General features: G+C 45.1%; 1 protein-coding gene across 2 annotated transcripts; it reads right to left on the bottom strand.

Annotated features, from left to right (window-relative positions):
• Positions 1–6,377: 6,377 nt before the first annotated feature.
• EEF1AKMT2 (EEF1A lysine methyltransferase 2) lies at positions 6,378–22,516 on the bottom strand. 2 transcript variants are annotated; one of them, XM_036737257.1, is made up of 6 exons: positions 22,351–22,516; positions 21,629–21,694; positions 16,311–16,425; positions 13,432–13,539; positions 11,255–11,471; positions 6,378–6,784 (listed from the first exon to the last, which is right to left on the bottom strand). In XM_036737257.1, exons 1-6 carry the CDS (start codon positions 22,416–22,418, stop codon positions 6,690–6,692), a joined length of 669 nt encoding a protein of 222 aa, XP_036593152.1. In that variant the 5' UTR covers positions 22,419–22,516; the 3' UTR covers positions 6,378–6,689. The 2 variants fall into 2 exon arrangements, with proteins under 2 accessions (XP_036593152.1, XP_036593153.1); XM_036737258.1 differs by lacking the exons at positions 21,629–21,694; positions 22,351–22,516 and having other exon boundaries at positions 16,307–16,363.
• Positions 22,517–24,039: the final 1,523 nt, after the last annotated feature.

Genomic DNA, 24,039 nt, shown 5'->3' with positions numbered 1-24,039 from the left:
CCCAGAAATGCTAATGGATGTGGCCCAGGTCAGAAAGGAATCCAGCCCCATTTCCTTGTAAGAAGTAACAGGGATTATCTCACATCCCACTGATCCAGCTGGGACGTCTTTACTTCTGACTCAATGAGCACATGCTCCATAAAGAGGGAAAGTTCTAATGAGCTGGGAAAATAAGCTCTTTAGGTTTTGTTTCTCTGTTGAGCCTTTTTCCTTAAACCATTACGGTGCAAGAGATTGTACCCTTGCTGCAACTTAAGTGACTTGCCTAGGGTCACACAGCCCATAAGTGTCAGGAGGGGCTTGACCCCAGGTCTCCCTGGCTTCCTATGCCCTCTCAAACACAACAAAAAATAATTTGCTAAGACACTCCTTAAAAGGACAACTCCAGGGGACTCACGATGGAGAATGCTATCTTCATCCAGAGAAAGAACTGTGAAGTTTGAATACAGATTGAGGCGCACTACATGCTTGCCTTTTTTTCTTCTCTTTTGTTTTTGTTTTTGGGTTTTGTTTTTTTTTTTTTTTTGGTTCTGTCTCTTCTTTCTCATGATTCACTCCATTGGTCATAATTCTTCCCCACAACTTGCCTAGTGTATAAATTAATTCAATGTGAAGTTATACATGGTAATGTTATACCAGAAGTGAGTGAGACACACCACAGAGTATAAGTTTTAAGTGGAGTATTAGCCAGCGGCCATTGGGGAACTGCACCACAAATCAATGGCCATGTGTTGGGGTGACAGGTTGGCTTATATAGGATATGTGGGGGTATGGGGTGGGGGGAACAGGAACAAAGGTCCTGGCTGATCAAAAGATTCAGTCAGGTTATTGTACTAGTGGGATAATCTCATTTACATTCCTTGGTGGAGTCACGGAGCCCCAGGGATATCTGCTAGAAAGGGTCTGCCAGGTTGGTCCTATCTATTGACATTCCTTGGTGGAGTCATGGAGTCCCAGGGGGTTTGCTAAATGCCAAAGATATCTGAGTCCATTCTTTCTGGGGGTGCTTGTCAGTAGCTAGGGGTTTCTCAGGGGTTCCTAATTTTCCTTGTATTACAGTATTCCACGCCGTCTTGGGGAGGGAGGGGGGGAGGGGAGAAAATCTGGAACTCAAAATTATGTAGAACTGTGTGTGGTAAACTAAAAATAAATTTAAAAAAATAAAAAAAAACTGGTGGTAATAAAATCATTCGAAAAAATGAAACGCTCAGCTCACAGGAGTTTATTCCGACTTCATCCAGCTGGCTGATTTCTACACGTAAAGTTGTGCCTCCTACCCAAGTTACAATCTGCCAGTGCCTGAAGGGACTGTGGGCCTCTTCCATATACTTGCTCCTAAGTCCTTCTAACAATGGTATCTTTCAGTAGGACAAAGTACATTCCTGCTGCCCATATATCTTGATCTTTGAAGTTTCGTTCCAATTCCAGAGTCTTGAGAATTGCCACCATCTTTTCAAGTGGGGCTTCCTCCTGGCTGCCATGGCTGAGAGCGCATTAAGCTGCATATACACACATTGACAAATGCAGGTTCCTCTATCGGAGCAGTTTTAATGATCCGGCCTAACGCATTCTACAGTTTGTGAGGTGCGCGCTCCCTCCTTTTCGGGCTCCAGGATCTCTTCTTGACATCTAAGCTGGAGCTGAATGATCTTTCAAGAACGCTTCAGGGATTTTCCGAAGGTCCGAGGCAGAGCGTTCATTAGGCTTCTCTTCCCTGGGCTCTCCGAGGTCTATTGTGTGCCCATTTCATTCAGTGCCGATGACAGAGCCTGTGGGCCTGCCTGGCTGTTTGTCTCCTTCATGTAGAGCTTCATTTCTATGCCTCTAACACAGGGATCCATCAACTGAACAAGGAATTCCAAACCATTCTTCTACCTTCCTAACAAATTGCATGGTGTATATGAAGAATAAATTAGCATTAATTTTCTTCTGTTAACTATTAATAACCATGCTCATGAGCTCCTTCTTCAATTAGGGCCACCTCAGTTTCCTCCCTCAGCAAATGAAATACTAAGGATTTCCTCATTTTTTCCCACTATGCAATTGTCCTCCAACCTTCCCTGTGCCTCACCTCCCACACACTAAAGCCCTAGGTCAGGGGCCCCATTCTTCTGGTGAAGTGTACTAGACAGGACTCCTTTCAGATCCCATCAACACCCCTCCTTAATTAGCAGAAGGGACGTTGAGTGTGGAACACAAGGCACTTGCTTGCTGGCGCTCGAGCACTCTCTCTCTCTCTCTCTCTCTCCCTCTCCCTCTCCCCCTCCCCCTCAGAAGCAGAGTGCTGTCTCTGTGCCATATTCCACCCACAGAGCCAGAGGCAAAAAATCAAACCCAGGCCTGTCTCTTCAGGGCAGGATAGCACTGGCCTGGACGCCAGCTGGTTTTCCACGGTCTTTGCTCTTATTTTCATTGTGGGCCACTAAAGATAGATGGGAAGATACACAGATAGATGGACAGACAGATAGACAGAAAGATAGATAGATGATGGATACACAGACATTAAAGTTCTTTAAGAGCATGTAAAACAAAGTTTCTATTAATGTGGAATGAGGCATACTCTTACTTCTTTGCATACCAATTGGAGGAAGGCAATTCTGATGCCAAAGAAAACATAATTATTGATACCAGTCCTTAAAAAGTGTCAGTTTCTAGGGGGCTCTCTTTGCACGTCAATCTCCTTCAGTGGACATTTGCATTATCATACTAATTTTTTTTAATCCAGGAATTCAAACATGCCACATATGCAGAGAATGATTTGTTTTCGTATTCAACTACATATGAGGCAAAGAGAGAAATAGACAGCACGTTGCAGATGACGCAGAAAAGCAAATTCAAGCCTAGAACAATCAGGGAAAAATCATTCAAGAACAGTCTGTCTTTATTTAAAAATGGCTTCAGTGAAGCTGCCAAGGTCAGTGTCAGGTTGGATTCTCAGCTGCACAAATGCCCGTCTCTAAAAGCGGCTCTTGCTTGTGCACCTGGCTTAAAACAAAATGTTCTGACAACTTTCTGTTAATTGGTGTGGCTCACCCATTCAGGGCTGAGATCCCCTTGGACTTCCATATGCACTTCCTGAACACAGAAGTGGCCTGTTAGGCAGCAGAAACATCATAATGAAAAGCAACAATTCTGTAAAGTCCCATGGAAGAGCCTCGTTTGCATTTCAAACAAGTTCCCCCCAAATGAGAGCTTCTTTTGATGAAATAAAATTACAATTCCAACTCCTTCTCCATAGAAAGCAGCATTCACACCACGAAAATTGCTGCCGCCCAGTAATACTCTATCATTCCTTCCACGCACTTACACACCCCGTTAGTTGATCTAACAATGCCCAGACTTTAATAACGAGAGTGTCTGCTTTATGCCTTACATCTCAGTAACCGTGGGATATTGACTGGCCAGGTTTTCAATGGCTTTTGGTATAATTTCAAAGTATTAATTTCTGGATCACATTTTGTGGAGCTTCCCTGTGCTCAGATCTGAACCCCTTCAGCCTGCTTTGCAGCTGGATTCATCTGGTAAGAAGAGACCAGGGCTGCCTGTTCCTGCTCCTTTGTCTCAGGTCACCAAGAATGCCTCTGGGACACCGTTGCCAATGGGGGCATCGCAAAGCTGTGTCCCAAACACATGCTGTGTGCCAGCCAGGGACCAAGGACAGCCAAAGAGGGTACTGGAGAGGGCCAGCATTTGGAACTGGTGCCCTAAGGCAGAAAATACACCGACAGTTGTAAACAGCAAGAAAGTCTGTTTCATTTTCCTACTTCTGCATCTGAAAGCCAAGGAAGTTCATGTGAATAACTCTCAATAAAGATCAGAGTACATCGCTTCAGTCACAAAGCCATCTATTTATCCAGTTTGGTTACATGACCTAGAGGTAACAGTCCCCTTGGCCCTGACTAGCCTTTCACACCAGTATCCTCAGTATCTCTGCTCCCATTCAGAGCCAAATTCCTAGAAAAAGCCATCTGCACCTCCTCAACGGCCTCACTCCTCAGCCCCCTGAAACGTGGCTTCCAAATCCCCAGGATGCAACTTCTCTAAGCATCCCTTAAATGCTCAAACCCATCACCTTTTATCAGCTGTCTTGACTTCTAACTTTTGTCACTATTCTCAGGAGCCCCCCCAACCCAGCCACCCTCCTGTCCATTCTTTCTCCTTCCTTGCTTTCTGGGTTCTCCCACCTAGCTTCCAATTCTTCTCAGGGTCTCCTTTGCATTCCTCCTGATGGCCAGTTAGATCCCACCGAGAAGCATGAGTGTACAAAAAGGGCCCCTCTTCTGTCAATACTATAAGGATCATCTTTAAGCAGCTGACCCTTGAATCGACATATCTAGGCCTCCTTTGTCTCTCCTGAGCCTCATTTCCAGCTGAATGTCACTCAACTTATCTAAAATGAAATTCATTATTTGTCCCCTAAACCCAACATCCTTCCTCCTAATCTTTCTATTTATCAAAGTCACCTTTATTCTTCCAGCGTCTCCCGGATTTGAAGCTCAGACTAGTCTAGGTTCTCCTCTCCCTTCACCTCCCAAATCCCATTGGCTGTCAAGTGTCTTTCCCATCCTTTCCCTTCTCCTCACTCCCACCACCACCTCTCTAGTTCAGGCCCCCACTGCTCTTCACTTAACCCAACCGGTCCCTCCCATTTCCAGATTCTCCTCTCTCCAACCCATGCTTCACACAGCTGTTCCAAAATACTCCTCAAGTCCAGGTCTGACCAGGTCACTATCTGGCTCCCTATTACTTCCAGGATGAAAGTTCCTTCTTTGGCACCTCTAGCCCTTCAGTCTGGCTGCAGCCTACCTTGACAAACTTTACTTACATTCCAGCCCCCCGTGAAGGCCACATCCTGCCTGGACAGAGCGGCCCTATCACTGTTTACCATAGACACTATTCTATTGCCCTTGTCCATGGTGTTGCCCAGGACATCTCCTCATCCCTGGAATATTCCCTCTTCCCCTCACCTCTCACCATCACTAGTTTCCTTCAAGGCTCGTCAGCTCAAGTGGCACAAGACCCTTCTGACGCTGCGCCCCACCCCAAGTTGTTTGGTCTCTCAATCCCTGAAATGAGGCAGGACCAGCACCAGGTGGGGAGGCGTGGATGGTGACAGGGTACCCACATCAGTGAGGTCCCACATCCACTGGCCTTGTGGAGGACTCTGCGTATCCTCTGCATTTATGCAGCTGCTGCCTAAGAGGGAGAATAAGGTCCACAGTGGGTGGAGATCAGGCCCAAGTTTCCCTACTTTTAACACATCCTGGCTACATAATGCAGTCATCGCTTCACCTCTCAGTGAATTCTCGGGACAATTCTAGGCAGTTCTCCCAGGCCATAAGCTGCGCAGAAAATGCTGACCCGCATCAGAAGAAGAATTTCCTCATCCAGAGGGTTGGGGCATTTCTTTGCACCCCCAGCACATAGCACACGGCCTGGTATGCAGCAGCTGCCCAACCAGGAGCTCCCAATATCAGAAAATTCCCAGGGATGCCCCCAGTCCCATCTGGGGATGTGCTCCATCTCCCAGCCCCCAGGAGAACGAAAGCTCCTTGAGGTCAGGGACCATTTTGTTATTTTACCTTGGCAATTCCAATCCCATGCACAGAGTAGGCACTTAGAAGCTTGCTGAATTTAAGTACATTCATCAAATTTTCAAAAATGCCTAATAAAGTTGGACACATTTCAACCTAATTTCTGTAGCTCTTTTTTTTGCAACACTGACTATAATTGCTTTTCCAGCCAGGAAAGGCTCCAGGTGTGAGTGCAAGAACTATGTCTTGGCCAGATTACCACCCCCCTCCTCACTTCCCTCACTGACAAGCTGAACATTAAGAGAAGAATCATCAGTCTTCATATTGACCATGTGTGCAAGGCAAGCGATGTCCTCGCAATGGGAACCCTCAAGCCGTGAGGTCTAGGGATGTTTCAGCTTCCCCTACTAGACTTTAAGTTCTGAGGGCAAGAAGACTCCTCCTTGTCCCATGTGCTGGTCTTTGCCTCTTGATGTACCCACTACAAGGCAGGAGCAGCCTCACCCCAACACAGCCTGAGGGTCTGCAGAGTCCCGGCCTCTTCTATTTACTCCACAGGTGACCACAGGCAGATGCCTGCTTCTGTTTGGAATGCACACTTTGTGATCTTTGAGAGCTGTAGAAATGGGAATTATTGTTGAGAAACTACTGAAAGGTAGTTTGTTGTAGAAAAAACTAGAAATCCTAAATTAAAATTAAATGGCATTCTATACAAGCTATAATTCCAAAGCAGTCTAATAAAAAACAAAAATAACAGATTGTTTCCAAAAATTCTGAACCTGAAATGGAGTTTTGAACAAGTCTCGGTAAATAGCAATGTTCAAAAAACTACAAGACACAGAATTAAAACTAGTTACTTTACTGCCTTCACATTTTAAATTATTCAGCAATTATAGAGATTTGTTTTAGTCAAAGAAGAAAATATGTCCATTTCAAATATAAAATATATTCAAAATAATTCTCTGTCAGTCTCTCCAAACCAGCCCCTTACGGGTCCAGGATTTCTCACTTCCCCACTGCAAGCATCTGGTATATGCAGCCCTCTATTTCGCCATGTACTCAAGAATGATTTGCCCGCATGTCTCTCTCTCTCTCAGAATGAATCCGACATTCGGGCTTTTCAAAAGGAAAATCTGACTTGTCCAGATGAAGACCTCACTTTTTTTGGAAAACCAATGCTGTTACGCTGTTTCCAGATCTTCCTCCAAAGGTAAACATGGGTGTTGGCAGCTCTTCCAGAATTTCAAATCCTGTAGGACAGAATTAAGCTTCCATTAGGGATGACTCTGGTCTTGGCACAGGGGCATCATGTCAGCACTCCACTGACCCATTCTTTACAAAGCTAGGTGATCCTACCCAGAAGCCTGGCGGTGAGTCTTTGTTATACAACATCCTGAAGCTACCGTGCCCAGCCCGCCGGGGCAAGGGAAAGGTCATCCTGCTCCAGTTCAGACATTCACCTGTCTTCAGTTTCCTGCATTCCCATTATAGCCCAACCCACTTGATCTTTTCCCACAAGTTTTGAAAACAAGCATAACTCAGCCGAAATGGAAACTAAATCAGTAAGTATGGTGGAGGAGGGGCTAAGGCCCAAATGAGAAAAGCCAGGCTAAGGAAAGGCTGGACAATGGTTTGTTACATGCCTTACTCTAAAGCCCACAATGGGTATTCTATGCATACCGAGTAGCTTTCTGGAATTGGAGGCTACACAGCAGCCAGGAAAAGCCAACAACCAACCAACCATCATGCTATCCACTAACAACAAACCACAGCAGACACCTTGAGGTCTTTCCAATGAAACGACCTAATGGGCAAAGGATCGGTTCAAGTGTGAGGAAAGGGAGCTTTGTCCCGTTTCCTGGACTAACCCCACCAGAACAGGCTTTTTTCTTGTCTCCACCTTGCAAGTCATTAGCCAGCACCAAGCCAAGCAGCTCAAACTCATAAATGATGTGAAAGAAGGAATGTGGGACTACTTCCTCAAGGGGACACAAAGGAGCGACCTTCACCTCTGACAGAGGAAAAGGCAAATGCACCTTGAAAAACAAGACAATGAAGGCAGAATCATTGTAATAGCTCCGAGTATAAATAGAAAAGAAACTAGAACCCTTCTTAAGTGGGCAAAACAAAAGCTGTTCTACCCACGAGCTTGGGATACGAATTCTGAGTTGGCTGGTAATGAGAACATGAAGCAGGATTCAGTTATACACTCTTTCAGCATCCTAGGGGGAACTCTAAAGACCACTTTCAAAACACCTGGGCAAATACATCGATGTTTTCAACTGCAGAGTTCTCTCAGATCTCTGGTTGTCCCTGCACCCGCCAACAACAGCTATACTTAGTAAGCAGCATCTACAAAGCCTTTATTTAATGCACTTCCTAAAGGCACCTCTCAAACCCATGTTTTCACACCCGAAGCCTGTTCCTCATTATCCTCATACAGAGAAGAACAAGTTTTGTCAAAGGTGAAGGAGAAAACATGGTGTGAAAGGGCAGCAAAGGGGACTCACTCAACCAGGCAGCAGGAATGCAGAGTATTTATTCTAAATGCCTGATGAAGGGGGAAAAGAGCTGCTGCTGCACAGTTCCAACAGGCATCAGGACAAATCTTAAATCTGGGAGATACAAGTCACTTACAGACAAAGCAATGAAGCCAGGAGCTCCCAGGTCAAGCTTCAAACACATCCAAAGCTGAAGACCAAGTTCCGGTACCCGGGAGTCATTGACTAGACACAAGCTAAGTCAGCCCTTAGGGCTAACGCCTTATTACCCAAAGGAAAACCACCTTGACTTGAAGAAGAAAGGGTGCATGTGCTAATTCAGCACTGCTACAGCAGGCGGTTTGTGTTCTCCAAGGATTTCACTTTCAGGGTGAGTTCAGAACTGCGAGGAGGTCACCTAGGTTGTGTGAAAAGCACAGCCTGCCCACCCCCTCACAATAAAATGAACAATTGGCCTAAAGAGAAAGCTAAAGAAAAGCCAAAGATGCCCAAAGAGGGCGTAACTTCCCCAGGAATATCTCCATTACAAAAATGACCAAGAACAAATACAATCACTACTCACTGAATATGCTTCCAAAGGTTTCAAGGCATTTTCCATTGATTAAAAGTTCACTTCCCACAATGAGTAAACAGGGAAGATCTATCTCCAGCCCACCTGGAACTTGGCCACAAAGTTGCTAAGCTGCGCTCTAGCCAGAGACACCACTACTAGGCCTATGCACCAAAGAGATCAAAGAAAGAAGGGAAGGACCCACATCGATAGCAGCTCTTTTTGTAGTGGCCAAGAAACTCAGGGGGTGCCCATCAACTAGAGACGAGCGGAACCTATCGTAGCGTGTGAATGGCATGGAGTAGGACTGTGCCTGAAGAAATAACAGAAAGGAGGACTTTGGAGAAGCCTGAGCGAGGTGAGCAGAACCAAGAACAATTTCCACAACTATGACAACTCTACAAGACTTAAGATCTCTGATCACTTCCTTTGGGGTGCGCACGAGCATGAACATACACATGCGTAAACACACACAGGTATGCATGCGTGCGCAAGTGCGCGCACACGTGCGCACACACACACACTGCTCACCAGGCACCAAGAGCTGTTACAGACAATCACTTGGGGCAAAGTTTCTGCAGGCTGTCTGCCTTGAGACCCTAAGATGCTCTATTAAGCACCCTTTGTACTTGGCTTGAGCTGTTCCCACTGACAGGAGTCTATTGTGCCATGAGGCAGGGCTGTGGGTCAAGACCAGAAAGAAATGGCTGTACAGGCTGTGACGGAATAGGGGGACACTAACGAGGTGCCAGGCTCTGTGCTAATGACCCGCACAGAGAGAAAATCAAGCATAGAGTGTCAAGGACATAGACAAGACAGAAATCAGTCCTTCTGGGAAGGCCCTCGTGCCTTGGAAGCCAGAAAGGCTTTGCTGAGCAGGGATTCCCAGAGATGAGAGGAGCCCAGAGAGCCTTCCAAGCATGGAGGCCTCGAATGGAGGTGAGGGCAGGTGCAGGGCTCTAGGTAAGGAGCGGCCGGGAGGCCAGGATGACTGTACTGCAAACTGGGCACAGAACAATCGTGCAAACAAAGACCAGCGCCAACCCTGAGAAGAGGCACAGGAGAAGGGAATCACTTAAGACAAGGAGACCAAAAGACAAAAAGACCAGGCAAGAGGTGATGAAGGCCTGAACTAAGGTGTTCTCAGTATGAGCAGAGAAAGGAGAATATAGGGAAGAGATGCCAGTTAGTCAACGAATAATAATAAGTGACAGGTAACATTTATAGAGTACTTATTGTATGCTGGGCACTGTCCTCAGTATTTGACCTAGGTGCTATTATGAGCCCCACTTTACAGATGAGGAAACTGAGGCAAATAGCCATCAAGTGACCCGCCCAGGGTCACACAGCTAGAAGGTATCTGAGGCTGGATTTGTACTCAGGTCTTCCTGACTTCAGGTCTGGCACTCTGTACATTTATTAAGTGCCTACCACATGCCAGGTACTGTGAGAAGTGCTACCTATTGTTTTTCTGTGAAAAGAAATGGCCATACAAGAGTGACCAGAGAAAATTTTCATTTCCTCCTAAATTAACATTCCGCACAGCATCCGACATAATTCCTATTGCTCTATAAATACTGAGAGCGAAATAAGAACAAAGACCCCTGACACCTCCGCTCTCCCTTATGACATCCGGGGGCAGTGACCTAAACATCCTCAAAGTGGGCAGCACTGAGCACTCGCTCACTCATTCTATTCTCTAAGGACACATCAGGGAGCCGAGCACACGGAGGCTGAGCGCTTCAAGCTCATCTCTTCAAGGATTCCCAAGCTTCCCTGTTCTTGTTCAGGGCCCCGCCCATCCAAGACACCACAGCTGATGACAGCCTTGGGGTCTTACCCACACCTCCCTCTTTCTGCTGCTGAGACTCGTCCGCTTCATCTTCCATCCTGACACGGCCCTCCTCGCCTCATGCCTGGCACACCTGACTATTCTAACAGCTGCTGGCGAGTCCCCCTGCCTCAAGCCTCTTCCCACTGCAATCCGTCCTCCACTCAGCTGTCAGCAATCCTCCAAAAGCCCAAGCCCCCCTCTATTCAATAAACTTCAATGGCTCCCCATCACCTCCAGGATCAATCTTCTGCTTGACTTCCAAAGCCCTCCATAATCTGGCCCCTCCCACTCCCACACTGCAATCTTCTCCACATTCTCAGGGATCCAGTGACATTGGCCTCATCTCTGGTCCTCCCCCAGCTCCAGACACCTGTACTGGCTGTCCTCCATGCCCCTAATTCTTTCTCTTCTCATATCTACCTCCCATCTTCCTTCAAGTCTGAGACAAAATCTCAGCTTCTGCAAGAAACCTTTCCTGATCTTCCTCGATGCAAGTGGCCTTTCCCTGAGATGACGTCCAATTTATCCTCCTTTCTTTGTATCGGCACGCAGCACAGCGCCTGGCACACAGCAGGTGTTTAATAAAGGATGGGTGATTTGACTTCAAAATTTACAAAGAACTCTATGGCAGTCCCCTGCATATGTCTTTGTGCTGTCTTGTGACTAAGGTGCTTGTCTGCTTAATGAATCGGGTCACAGACTTTGAGCATACATCAACATTGTTCGCCTAGAACCACACTGCATACCGACAGGAAAGTTGCAAACAACAAAGAAAATGCTTCCATGACATTAACCTTAGCAAGACTACATTTAAAGTTGCGTATGGACCATTTACCTTCACTGAACTCATCTAGCAGCTCATCTTTGGTCCAGTTACAAGAAGTGATGAGAAAGAAGCCTTTATCTTGTAATGCCCTGGAGAGAGATTTCACATACTGCCTCCTTTTCTCAGATGCACTGTCAGGATTCAGGCTTATGGCATCAAAGGTTCCTTTGTCAATGCAAATATGAAATCCAGACAGTTTGGTGGAAGGATTCAAAAAGTCTTCCACCTGCATTAAAAAGAAATATATGTGCAATGATAATTAACACAAATCTTTCCTTAGACCTAGATAAATCAATTACAAAGAATACTGTGGAAAGAATTACCAGTTAATGCTCATTACATTTTACTTTTATAAGACACCCTGTATCAAAATGTTAAAGATTTCTTTGAAATACTAAACAGCTTTTAGAAGAATGGATTAGCTCCCACAAGCCAGACCACTTCACTCCAAACCTCTAAGGAGATACAGCCAGAAAAATCAAAGCCAGGTGTCCTACTAATAGTAAAGTGAATTACGTGGGGACCACAAGCCTGGTCTACTAAAAAATGGGTGGTGCTTAAATAAGTTTAGGTTTACTTTCCAAAGTGAAAAACAGCATGATTAAGCCACAAATAGAACACTGAGACTAAAACCCTCAAGTTCTAATTCTGGTTCATGAAGCAACAGTAGATATGGGAAACCAAAAGCTTCCTTGGCTTCATTTAACCATTTATAGTAATACTTACTGGCTACAAGGTTTAAAAAAGTAAATGAACAAGTGCAAACCATAAGTAATGAAAATACGTTGAGGAACATTCTGCCTTTCAGAATTCAAGCTAAGACGCAAATTTCTCCTTCATCTTTTGTACCTTATTCATCTATACTGAGAACTTGCTTTTAGAGTCACAGGCTGTCCAGGGTCCTGTCCAGATCCAAGCCTCACTCTATGATCTGATAAAATGGGCTCAAATTACAACTCTCCTCATCATGCCTCTGGGACACTGGGTCGTTCTCTGAGCCTCATTTTCCTCATCTGTAAACTGAGACTGCAACAGGATCCCCAAGCCTCCTTCTAGTTGAAAATCCTGCCATGCTAAGCAGATCTTAACATTGGTCTGAATGATAACAATAATTTTCTAATGTCAAATTTTCTGCGTACATTTAAAAGTTGATGGTTCCACTTTACAACAAATAGATTTTTACATTTTGAAGTGCAACCTTTTAAAAGTCAATGTTCATCAACCCCATTATTTATATAAAATGGATAAAGTAGTTCTGCATAGATAAATACTCAAGTCACCCACATTTGGCTTTGGAATGTGTTACTGCAGTTACATCTGAAAATGTGTTTGCCTTTTTGGTAGCAAAAAACCTGCCAAGTAAGTAGGCGCGCATCATCTGGGGAATGGCTAAACAAGCTTTGTATATGAATAAAAAAGAACATTACTGTGCAATAAAAAAAGATGGCTAAAGAATTTGGAAAAACAGAAAGATTTCTATGAACTGATGCAGTGAAGTATGCAAAACCAGGAAAACAATGTGTAAAATGACAATTAAAAACAGTAAAAGGCAGTTCAACTCTGAAAAACTGTAATGGCCAATCTCAGTACTAAAGAACAAATAATAAAACACATCACCCCCACCTCCTCCTGCATGAAGGACAAGATGCTGCACCTACATGCAGATGTGGGCTTTGTGTTGGCTGGTTTTCCGTATTTGGTTACATGGGCACATTCAGTGATTTGGGGGAAGGAAATGAGTGCATCAGGAAATGACGTAGAAAAACAAAAAGTTACCAATAAACATTTTTTAGGAATGTGTCCAGTAATCTGGCAACTCAGACTACTTGAAACAAAATCACAAGGCTATCAAGGAGAGAAATGACTAACAAGCAGCAGCAAAAATACTCAGCTTCCCTGGCCCGGAGACAGAAAAATCGAGTCAAAGGCCTCAGGATCCCGTGAATTTGATTCTGCTCTGACTTCCTCCTCTATCAGCCTCGAAGCAGAACTAGGTATAATTCTTTCCTCCAAACTACATCCTTGCTGTGATGTGCACACTGATTTCCAGTCACATCATTTGTAACTGAGTTCTGAAATAACTACATGTGCACTTAAAGGAATGCAGTATATGGGGGGAAAATGGGGCTGATGACCATGTAAATGCTTTCCTTTTTTTTTTTAACGATTAATAGCAATAAAATTACCTGTAACTTAACGTTAGGTAAACCTTCCTTTTCCATTATTCTTCTGGAAAGCTGTATTGCCAAAGGAGAGTAATCAATTCCAGTAACATCAGAGTATCCCAATTTTGCCTAAAGATAAAAAAAAATTAACAATCTCTTCTGTGCAATAGATACTCTTTAGCCTATGCACTCAAATTCCTTTAGGGATTTCTTTTTTTTTAGTACAGGCAACAAGTGACATATAATCTATAGAATATTACAGCATTTAAATGTTTGTAAAGGGATGTGATTAGGAGCCAAAAACCTAAGTCCAAATGGCATCACAACTTACTCCCTTTTACACTATTTGGTTTCTTCTTCCAAAGAAATGATATTTTCCTCAAACACTCCAAAATAATGAGAAAAGGCATTTCCTCAGAAAATAAGCAGCTTCCAATTCTGATATTGAAATTTATCTTTTCACTATCAAAAAGCTGACTCTAGGAAATGATCTGAACAGATTCAGATGAAGCTTCTCACACAGCTGTTTTTAGTCTTCAAAGGCATTTCCCGTATAACAACAAGCTGGCAAGCTCAGCAGGACACATGTTATTAGCACCTTGGTACAGAGGAGGCCTCTTACACATGGCTCCAAGAAGCTGTAGCATGTACAGCAGCCACACCCCAGGCAACTGTCTCAACAGACAAGTTAAAGCAGGGCGACGATAAATGACAGGCCTTAAACCTGTGGGTGACTTAGCGGGGAGTTTACCCCAAGCACATAAAGACCTTTTCCAGCAGAATGGGCAGATGAGAACAATCTGTGGGGCTGATGCAGGCGCTGCGGAGCTGGTCAGACATCAGAGCACGAGGGTCATCTGCTGCATCCCAGGACATTGCTGGTTATCTTGACCTGCTTCCTGCCACTGGACTTCAATGACTCTGGAGGAGTGAGGCTGCAGCTCTGCCTCACTTAAATCTCATTTACATGGAAGTCAAGACATCCTCCTATGATGTCATTGGTCCTCTTCAAAAGTGAAGGTTGAACACAGATAAGCAAAATGAGTGGATGCTGAGCTGCCAGGAGTTGGTCAGGTGCTCCCTGGATGGTGGCTAGACGCCACAGGGCAAGGCTGACAAGGTGGCAGGGCCATCTCTAAGCAGTCCAAGCTGGTCTTCTCCAGACTGCCCACTTCTCTGATCCTTGGGTACCCAGTCTAAATCAGGGGCTCTTAACCTTCTGGTGTCCAGGACACCTCAAGCAGCCAAGCTTCTTCTTAGATTCCTTTCACAATAATTTTTTAAATGCATAAAATACAGAGTATTACAAAGAAAACTAATTACATTGAAAGTTGTTAATTTTTTTTCAAAGCTCACAGATCACAGGTTAAGAAGCCCTAGTTTTCACTCTTTAAGACTCATGATGAAAAATGCTGCCCATTTCCAGAGAGAAAACTGATGAACTCCAAGTGCAAACTGAAGTATGTTTTTTCACTTTATTTCTCTTGCTTTTTCTTTTTTTTTGTTTGGCAATATGGCCAATGTGGAAATGTTTTGCATGACTTTACATGTATAATTGATAGGATACTGACTGCCTTCTCAAAGGTGGGGGAAAGACTGGAGGGAGGGAAAGAATTTGGAACTCGAAATTAAAAAAAAAGAACTGTGAAAATAAAACATAAATTTAAAATAATTTATATTAAATAGTTCAATTATTGAAGAAGAAAAAGAAAGGACCCTGGTAAAAAAGACCATCAAATCAAGGTCAGCTGTGATGAGAAGTCACAAAAGGGAGGGTCCCACTTTTTCCTACTCCCTTTCCAGAACAGCTCAAGTCACCATCTCTCTGTGCAGCCTCCCTCCAGAAGCCATCCTACACTCAGGGAACCTTGCTCATTCAACACCACTGGCATGGCCTGTCCCACATTGTACAGGGATTGGTTTGTCACATCCATGTCCTATCTTCTCAAAGAAAAACTAAGCTTTCAAGTTACAGCAGGAACAACAGCCTAACTTCCCCCACCCCGCCTTCATGCAAGTCAGACCAATTTTTCCTTAAGACTTGGTGGGCTGGGCTACTGATGTCACTTCCTGAGTACAAACAGGAGCTCCGGTGCCCTGGGATGCCTGGAAGCATCATCTCAGCTCTATCAGCTCAATGCTTATCTTTGTTAAATATCCTCCTTACTGTTATGGCTGAGTCAGTGCACTTTCATTAACTATGTCATGATCTCCAAGTGTCTTATCTTGTTCCTATACTGAACTCAGACTGTGGGCCTGGCCTGAGTCTGACCTGGCCCAAAATACAAGTACAGGGACTGAGCCATCCATTTCCTCCGGGGCATCTAATACCAGGTACCAAGCAGATGACAAGAACTCAGCAAATGTCTGCGAATGGGGATTGACTGAAGGTAGGGGTAACGAACTGTAGCCACAGGGGCCGTGCTCCAACTCTACCACCATCCCCAGAGCAGCTCTGGCTCCCAGGGAAGCTGCACCCATCCTCCCTGAGGGCTGTGCTTGAATTGTGGACACGCCAGCTGCTCCATCGCCTTTCCCAAGGCAAGGATCAGACAGTGAGAAAAGGGACAAAAGGAGAGGGTCATCCCTCAAACCCACCAGCCTCTCCACAGGGCCCTCAGCTGTCACAGCAGAGCTGCTTCCACCTTGTCATTCTGTCCTTCTCCCTTAAGGATCACTGAGTTACCTATGGTCTGCTAGAGTCTCAGTTCTACCCAGTGGAAACATGTGTTTTCTATGAAAAAAAAAAAAGGTTTGGCTCTTGACACTGATGAGATTAGTGAACAATGAAGTGTTGTCAAAGCAAGATCTTATTGTTTTAGACACAGATGGTTAATACTGCAGTTTTTTAAAAGACCATTTAAAAGTCTGACTATTACCAAGACACTAAAAATACCAACCAATTCAACCAGAAAGATCCCATTTCCAGTTCCAATGTCCAGCACTGAAGCATCCAGTGGGATCTTGCATTTTTCCATCCACTTGATTAATCGGTTCATACTTTCTTCTCCAAACCTGTAAGAAAAAAAAGATTCAAGTAATAAAAAATCCAGAGTGCCTGTAACAGTGGTTAACAACTAAATTCTCCCCAATTGGCTCCATTTGCAATTAGGACTTCTTTTAATTCAAACTGAAAACATGGAAGAAATAAGTTTTCAATGTTGGCATAGCTGCTACAGCTCAAACTTCACCCTCTGATGGCAGAGCACGGACTCTGAAGAACAGAGGGTAGACTAGGCGGAAACTCAATCATTATAACAATTAGTGTTTTCTAGGTCACTAATATTTTTACAATTTGGAAGCCATTTCACATTGAAGAATGAATAAGCACCAGATGGCAACAATTTTAAATCACTCAAGACAAAGTCAAACCTGAGATTTTAAAACAAATCACAAAGGCCATTCCTCTTTCAGAACCTCCAAGGACTTCAAAAGCTATCATTATTGTAAGTAATAATTAACAGAATTAGAGAAGCACCAAGTTGGAGGGGAATTTGGGGACCATGTGGCCTAACCCATGCCTAACATCACTGTAGAGACAAACAACTTTGAAAGACTTAAGAACTCTGATCAGCACAGTGGCCAATCACGATTCTAAGGTACTCAGAGTGAAGCATGCTGCCCACCTACAGAGCTGGGAAGGAGATGGACTCAAGAATGCAGACTGACACAGACTTGTGGGGAGAAGACTAAGGATGGGACGGTTCTGCTCAACATACAAACGTGTGTGTGTGTGTGTGCATACAATTAAAGTTTTGTTTTTCTTCTCAATGGGGTAGATGGAAAGAAAAGGCAGATTCTTGTTGACTGTAAAAATAAAATTTAATGTAAGTAAAGATGGGAAAAGCTTAGGGCTAGAGCTGTATATCAAATGAGAGTATATATGCAAATTCAATTTATAAACTTTAGAGTCCTAGGTTTGGCTATTGACTCTATCATCCAAAGCATCGGATATTCTTCATAGCTCTAAGTCGGCTGTCAATGTGGTAAGAACATCATCCCACCTCTGCTAGGGATTCTTCACCAGGGTCTATGAACTTGTTTTTTAAAAATATTTGGACAAATGTATTTCAATATAATGGTTTCCTTTTGTAATCTTATGTATCTTATTTTGTTCACTGAAAAACCATTATTCTGGGAGGATTGAATCCATAGCCTTCACAACACAGCCAAGGAGGGGTCCATGACACTAAAAAGGTTGAGAACTCCTGACTCTGTGACTTTATCCAAGAAAACTGATAAAAAGCGATAAAAAGGTTAACAGCCCCAAAGACAGGTCCCTAAGGCACTGTGTTAGAGACCTTTACAAACTGATAGTGAATCCAATAATGGATTTTCTTTGGCTTCAGTCAGTCCATGTGTTAAAATCTACTTAAATTGGTCACCGAAGTACAATTATTAAAATATTTTTAACAAGAAAGTTCCTGAACTCAAGGTTAAGAACTTCTAACTTGGATCAACTGTCTGACCTGTACTTCTCCATCTCATCCACACAAAGCTGGAGTTTTGTTTTTTTTTTTCAAATCAAATCTAGGCAAACTGTAAGGTCCAGCATTCCCCAATCAGGTAAATAAGGTTAGGCTGGAAGGGCCTCCTTGTCTTCAGTTTTCTCATCCAGTGATAACAAGTGACACACGCCACAGCCAGCTGCCTCATCTCAGCTGGGGCAGCCAAAGCCTCCTGCCTCTTTATCCACACAGGAATGCCAGGTCAGCTCTCCAGAGGCGTGTTCCCTCATCTTATACCTTTCTAACTGCGCATTTCAGTGATGTGTGCCTGTATATATGTACATGCATATGTATGTCTTTCAGGACATGTATGTCACTTTCACTGATCTCCACTCCGGAATTTCTAGGCTTTGGTCATAAGACAAGGAATTATTTTCCATTCTCAACTTCTGCAGCCTTGCTTTGGAAATCTTTCAGTCTTTTGGAATCGTCACAGCCTTGCCTCTGGCATGATCCCTCAGCATACAGCCTGGGCCTACAGGGCCTCAGAAGAACTTCTTATCTTGTATGGGATGAAACCCATTCAGGAACATGTGAAGAATCTTGCCAAGCTAGCAAAAATTTATAGATACAGGTCACTTACGCATTTTATTGGCAAGATAAGGGGGAATTTGCCTTTCTAGTCACATCACAGCAAACGGAATATTAATACAAGTATTTTTAGGAGTCCTAAAAGGGACTTTATTAAGCAGGGGATGGGAACTATTCAAAACTTTCCACAGCTCAGGACCAATCGAGACCCTGTTTGGGGCCTTAACCAGCTATGCCACTGCAGGGCAGGAGCCCCAGTCATGGCCTATCTGTCCTGGAGAAAGTCTGGCTGGCTTTTTGTGGCCACCACTTCCTTTTCCAGATGTTTGCTAAATGCTCCTTCATGACCCCAGTCTGCCAGCACTGGCCAAGAATCCAAGTCAAGCTCATTGGCCAACAGTAAACAGACTCCATTCTTTCCTTTTTGGAATCAAGACCCTGGTCACTGTCCAGTTTGGTGTCACGTTTCCCACTCTCCATCATCATCAAAGATGTGGGACGCTGGCTCCACAGTTACAGCTACCACTTCTTCCCCCTAGCCTCAGTCCCTGTCTTGGGCACCAACTCCCTGGCAACCACTTTTCTTTTGTCCTCTCCAGTTCCAGAATCATTCTCCTTGGCAAACAAAACAGTGGCAGCAGGAGTTGGATAATTCTACCTTTCTGCCTTCTCTCCCACATTCATTACCAACCTCAGTCCTCTTATTTTCCCCAAAGCAGATTCAAAACCCCTTTTTTTACTGCCTTTAGTATTCCATGCCAGCCAAGAAAGCTCATTCTGAGCTTTAGCACCATTGGCAAGTATTCGTACAGGACTGTGGCTGCTTATGTATTCATCCTGCATTACCTGCCTTGGCCTCCAAGTGCTTTAAACACTTCTTTAAAATCTCAGTTGGCTGGAGAGCACCCTATGCATCCACATCATTTTCATTAGAGCAGAATCCTTTTTCCTCCTTTCTGAATTGCCTGTCTTTTCACCTTAAAATTTTCTCAAAGGTTTCTATTCCTCATGTCTGACTTCTGCTACAGAATTTTAGTTCAGAAAAGCCAACTGACCATTATCTGAACCCTTGGCAACTGCTCTCCTAAAGTCTATACTGCATATCAGGCTATGCCCAGATTTCCTCCCCTTCTCTATCACAAATTTTAAGATGGAGTATTTAGTCACTTCCCCAATAAATGCGCATCAATTCTACTTCAGCAATTGGCTCCTCCTTGTTGGAAAGAATCCAGTCCAGAGTACCAGTTGCCCTTGTCACTTCCTCTTTCTCTTGAAGGACTAAATTATCATTGAATTGACTCAAGAAACAATTAGTTGTTGTTCTTCTCATAGAAAGAGCTCCCACAGAAGTCCAGATAGCTCATATCCCTCATCACTATTGTGACTTCCCAAAGGCCTCATCTATTACTTCTTTCTGCAGAGGTGGTCTGTAGTACAATCCAGGCACAGCAGTCTGTCTTGGCCTCTCTCTGTTGATCTTTACAGAAATTATCTCCCTCTGATTCCTGGATTTCTTCATGACTCTATCTTTTTAAAATGTGTTGCTATCATGGCCAGCCATGATTTCAGAGACTGATGATGAAGCATGCTACGCACTCCCTGATGGAGAGATAACAAACTCAGCGAGCAGAATGTAACAAAATTGTGTGCTGGACATGGCCAAGGCAGGAATTTGTTTTGCCTGACCATATATATTAATTATAAGCTTTTCCCCCTTTTTTTTCCTTCCAGATTTTTGAAGAAACAGATTTTTGTTTGCTCTTCCAGCTACAGCCTCCCTCAACAGATCCTGCTCTTCTCTAGCACCTTGTCCCAAAGCAACATCACAGTTACACGTCCTTTCTCAAAAAATGCAACCATGCCCTTTCTTTCCCTGCTCCTGTGTTAGGAGCCCTTCTGCCAATGCAGAAATCTTAGAAAGCTCCCAGCAATACTGAGAGGTTCAGCCACTTGCCTAGGATCCCATCCAGTATTTGTCAGAAGTAAGACTTGAACCCAGGTCTTCCTGACTCCACCAGCCCACGCTGCGTCTGAGGCCACTTGACCCCTTGTACTAGGATTTATGATTTCCATTCTTGAAATATAGGCATCTAAGGTTATGGGTGCCAATGCTGGCTTCCTCAGACCTTGTTTGTACATTCCCCATCATCTCTCTACTGCTATTCTTTGGACACTGTAGTGATTAACCACAGTAATCAGCTTTGTAGACATACAAACAGCCAGTGGTGCCCCTCGTTTTCACTTTAAAACCCTGTTTATTAGGTGTGCAAGACTCTAGGCAAATACAATCTTAGCAACTAATCAACTAAAAAGCATTAAGTATATGTGTGCCAGGCCCTAATCAAAGTGCTGAGAATATAAAAGAAAAAAATTAAATAGTCCACATCCTCTAGGGGCTTACAGTCTGTCTGGGAAGTCAACATGTACATAATAAAATCAATAAAAATCCCTTTGATGAAGAGGAGACAGTAGGAGCTGAAGAACCAGGAAAGGCTGCACGGAGGAGGGAAGGAGAGTAAGTGCCACAGTCCAGTGTGGTGACAAGAACCGAGATGCGGTCAGTCATGTCACCAAGCCTGGCCAGGCAGGGGAGGCAAGGCTGTGAAGGACTGCTGGAGGAGTTTCCCTGATACACCAGCAGCAAGAGTGTATTTCTGTGTATTTTGACCATACAAAGCCATAAGACAAACAGTCCTTGTCCTCAGGAAGCTTCCACTCAATCAAGGAAGGCATACAGGGGCAGATACAAATTAGAGTGATAGAACCTGATATCGGAGAGGAGGACACTCCACACTGGGAGGACAGGGAAAGACTTCACGAAGAAGGAAACCAGAGTTCCTAACACACCAGTCTGAAGGGACCATCAGCTGAGGTGGGTGATGTGAAAGAAGCCTGCAAAGTCAGACAGGGGCCTTCAGCTACTTGGGAGCCTCTGCATCTCACCGAGCAGAGGAGGGATGTGGTCAGAAATGGGCTTTGGGAACAGGACAGCTATCTAAGGTGCGCTCCCCCTCTGCTCCTCCATGTCTGCTGACCCAGAGTCTGGAAATCTAAAACTCATTCACAGACACCACCTTCTTCAGCAACTGCTCTTCCTGTACTTTAAGAAAACATTATTTAAAACATCTTTTTAAAGACACACACGCTAGGTTGTAAGCCCTTTGTAAAAAAACACTTACCATATTTCTCCTGAATCTCCACATTCCTGAAAAGCCTGCAATTCTCTTTCATATACAGCGTCCCAGCTACGTAAGAAGGAAAATGTAAGACAAATTCTTGATTTTATTTCACCAAATAATAGTGAGGTCATCCACAAAGGTCGTGCAGGGATGATCCACAACACTGGCACCAGAAGGGAGATGAGGGAAATGGGCAGAGGCGAGCACAAGGGCACAGCAGCTTTCGTAGGGCAGGGTGGACAGGTGGGGGGCTAGCCCTGGCTCCGTCCCTGGGGATCCTGGACAGCGGCCGATGGTCAGGCGGGGGCTCCCCAGCGGGCAGCCGGCAGGGGCAGCGTCCCCAAGTACTCCCGAGGCACCCCGGTGCCCAGCGCGGGGCTCGGCGCCGGGGGCAGGCTCCCAGTGCGAGGTTCGGGGGCAGCTCGGGCCGAGCCAGGGAACCGTCTAAAGAGGAATCCCGGGCAAGATTGAGCGGAAAGGAAAAAGGGGAGGGTGGGTCTGGAGCCCCCTGCCCCACCTCACCAGAAGCCCTTCAGAAGCAAGCGGACCAACGCGAGAATAAAGAGGCCCGGGGGCGAGGGGGGAAGGGCGGCTGTAGCACGCGTGGTACTGACATGGACTGGGGGTGGGGGAGGGAAGGGGAATGATGAGGGGGAGGGGCGGGGACCCCTCTAGACCACCCCCCCACCCCGCCGCAGTAGCCCCGGAGGCGCTGCACTCACTGTTCTCGGGTCCCCAGGGCCGAGGGGACGAAGCCTCCCTCCTCCTCCGCCTCCTCCTCTTCTTCCATGGTCTCCGGCAACGACGTCCGGAGGCGGCCGTGGAGGGCTGCCGTGGAGGGCTGCCGTGGAGTGGGCGGGGCCAGCCGCGCCGCGCCTGCGCCCTGGGCTGCCCCGGGCCTCTCTAGGCCGCCCGGAGCCGCTCTGAGCCGCGGGAGGCCTCCCTCTCTACTGTTCCGGCCCCAGGACAGTGACGTCACCTGGGCAGGGCTGAAGACCTGCTTTGGGGAAGTGCGGGCTGTCTCCTGTCCTGCCTATCTCTCTGGCTCTGTCTTTCTGTCTCTCTCTCTCTTTCTCCCTCCCTCCGTCCCTTAGCACAGTGCCTGGCACACAGTAGATACTTAATAAATGTTTATTGACTGACTGACTTTGAAAAGTCAGAAGATCTGGAGTTTCTATAATTAGAGCCCAGCAGTGGCTGCACTGGGTGTGGCGTGACACACCAAGGACACACTAGACACGAGACTCTTTATAGTGGCACTAGCCCGCAGGACCCAGCAGAAAGCTACGCCTATGGGGACTGCACAAAGAGAAAAAGGGCTTCTGGTACCCTGGAATTGTGAGTTTACCCTGTGGTCCCATGGGTTATCTCCATTTGAGCCCACTCTCCCCAGGTACCTCGTGTGTGCAAGGGAAGAGTGAAGCCCTATTTGGGGGGAATGTTCATGTGACAACTTTCCTTGCTATACCTGCTTAATAAATACCCTTCCTAAAAGTTAATTAACTCCAGCTGATGATCAGTGGGAAGTACAAACAGTGGGGGCTCATGAGTACTAGAAACACCACACCCTCCAGGTGACCCCAAGAACTCTAAGGAGAGTAGGAGTAATTGCCCTCTGGGAACATGGCCTCCTGGTTCAACTGGAAGTTGTTGGGAGATAACATCCAAGGGATTACTATTCTATTCTATTCTTGTGGAAAAGATGAACAAATATGAACTAGGCTGGTGGTTTGTTGTTCTTCATGCATAAAAAGGACAAAATGACTCCACTATTTCAGGATCAAGGTACAGTGTGTCTGACTGTGGCTGATCGGACCAATATGAGCTCCAAAGGCCTGACCACAACGCAGGCACAAACAGTCCATAGAACTGTGAACTAAACAAACAAAAATATAGTTACCTAGATTCAAAAATGATCAACTGCCCAGATTCAAAGAGTGGCCGATCAATCAGCTGTTGTTTGTTGAAGAGGACCAGTGACATCATGAGCATTGACTTGCACAGAATTGGATTTGAGTAAAGCACAGCTGAGCAAAGTTGTCATCCTTGATCTCTCCTCCAGAGTCATCAAAAGCCCAGGATGCAGTGGGCGACCTCTGCCTTTCTAAGTTAAGGACTTTTCGCAGGTCTCAGTTTATCTGAGGCCATGTCCATTCAATGACTATGGGCCAGGTAGGAACTGACACAACTGATGGCCCAATTTACTGTCCCAAAGATGTAAATCTGGAAGGGGAAGACCCTCAGTTTCTGGCCCTAACAGAAAACAATTGCTATTTACACTCATTCTAAACCATCAGTATCTAAATAATGGCCCACAGAGACTTGGGCTGGGCCTATTATTCAACATAATTCAAAGATTTGGGTTTAAAGGCTAGTCAAATAGATCCACTGAAAACACGATGGGTTTTTGT

The sequence above is a fragment of the Trichosurus vulpecula genome, chromosome 8 (assembly GCF_011100635.1).
Source record: "Trichosurus vulpecula isolate mTriVul1 chromosome 8, mTriVul1.pri, whole genome shotgun sequence".
NCBI classification, from domain to species: domain Eukaryota; kingdom Metazoa; phylum Chordata; class Mammalia; order Diprotodontia; family Phalangeridae; genus Trichosurus; species Trichosurus vulpecula.
This window is presented reverse-complemented; position numbering and strand designations above follow the sequence as displayed.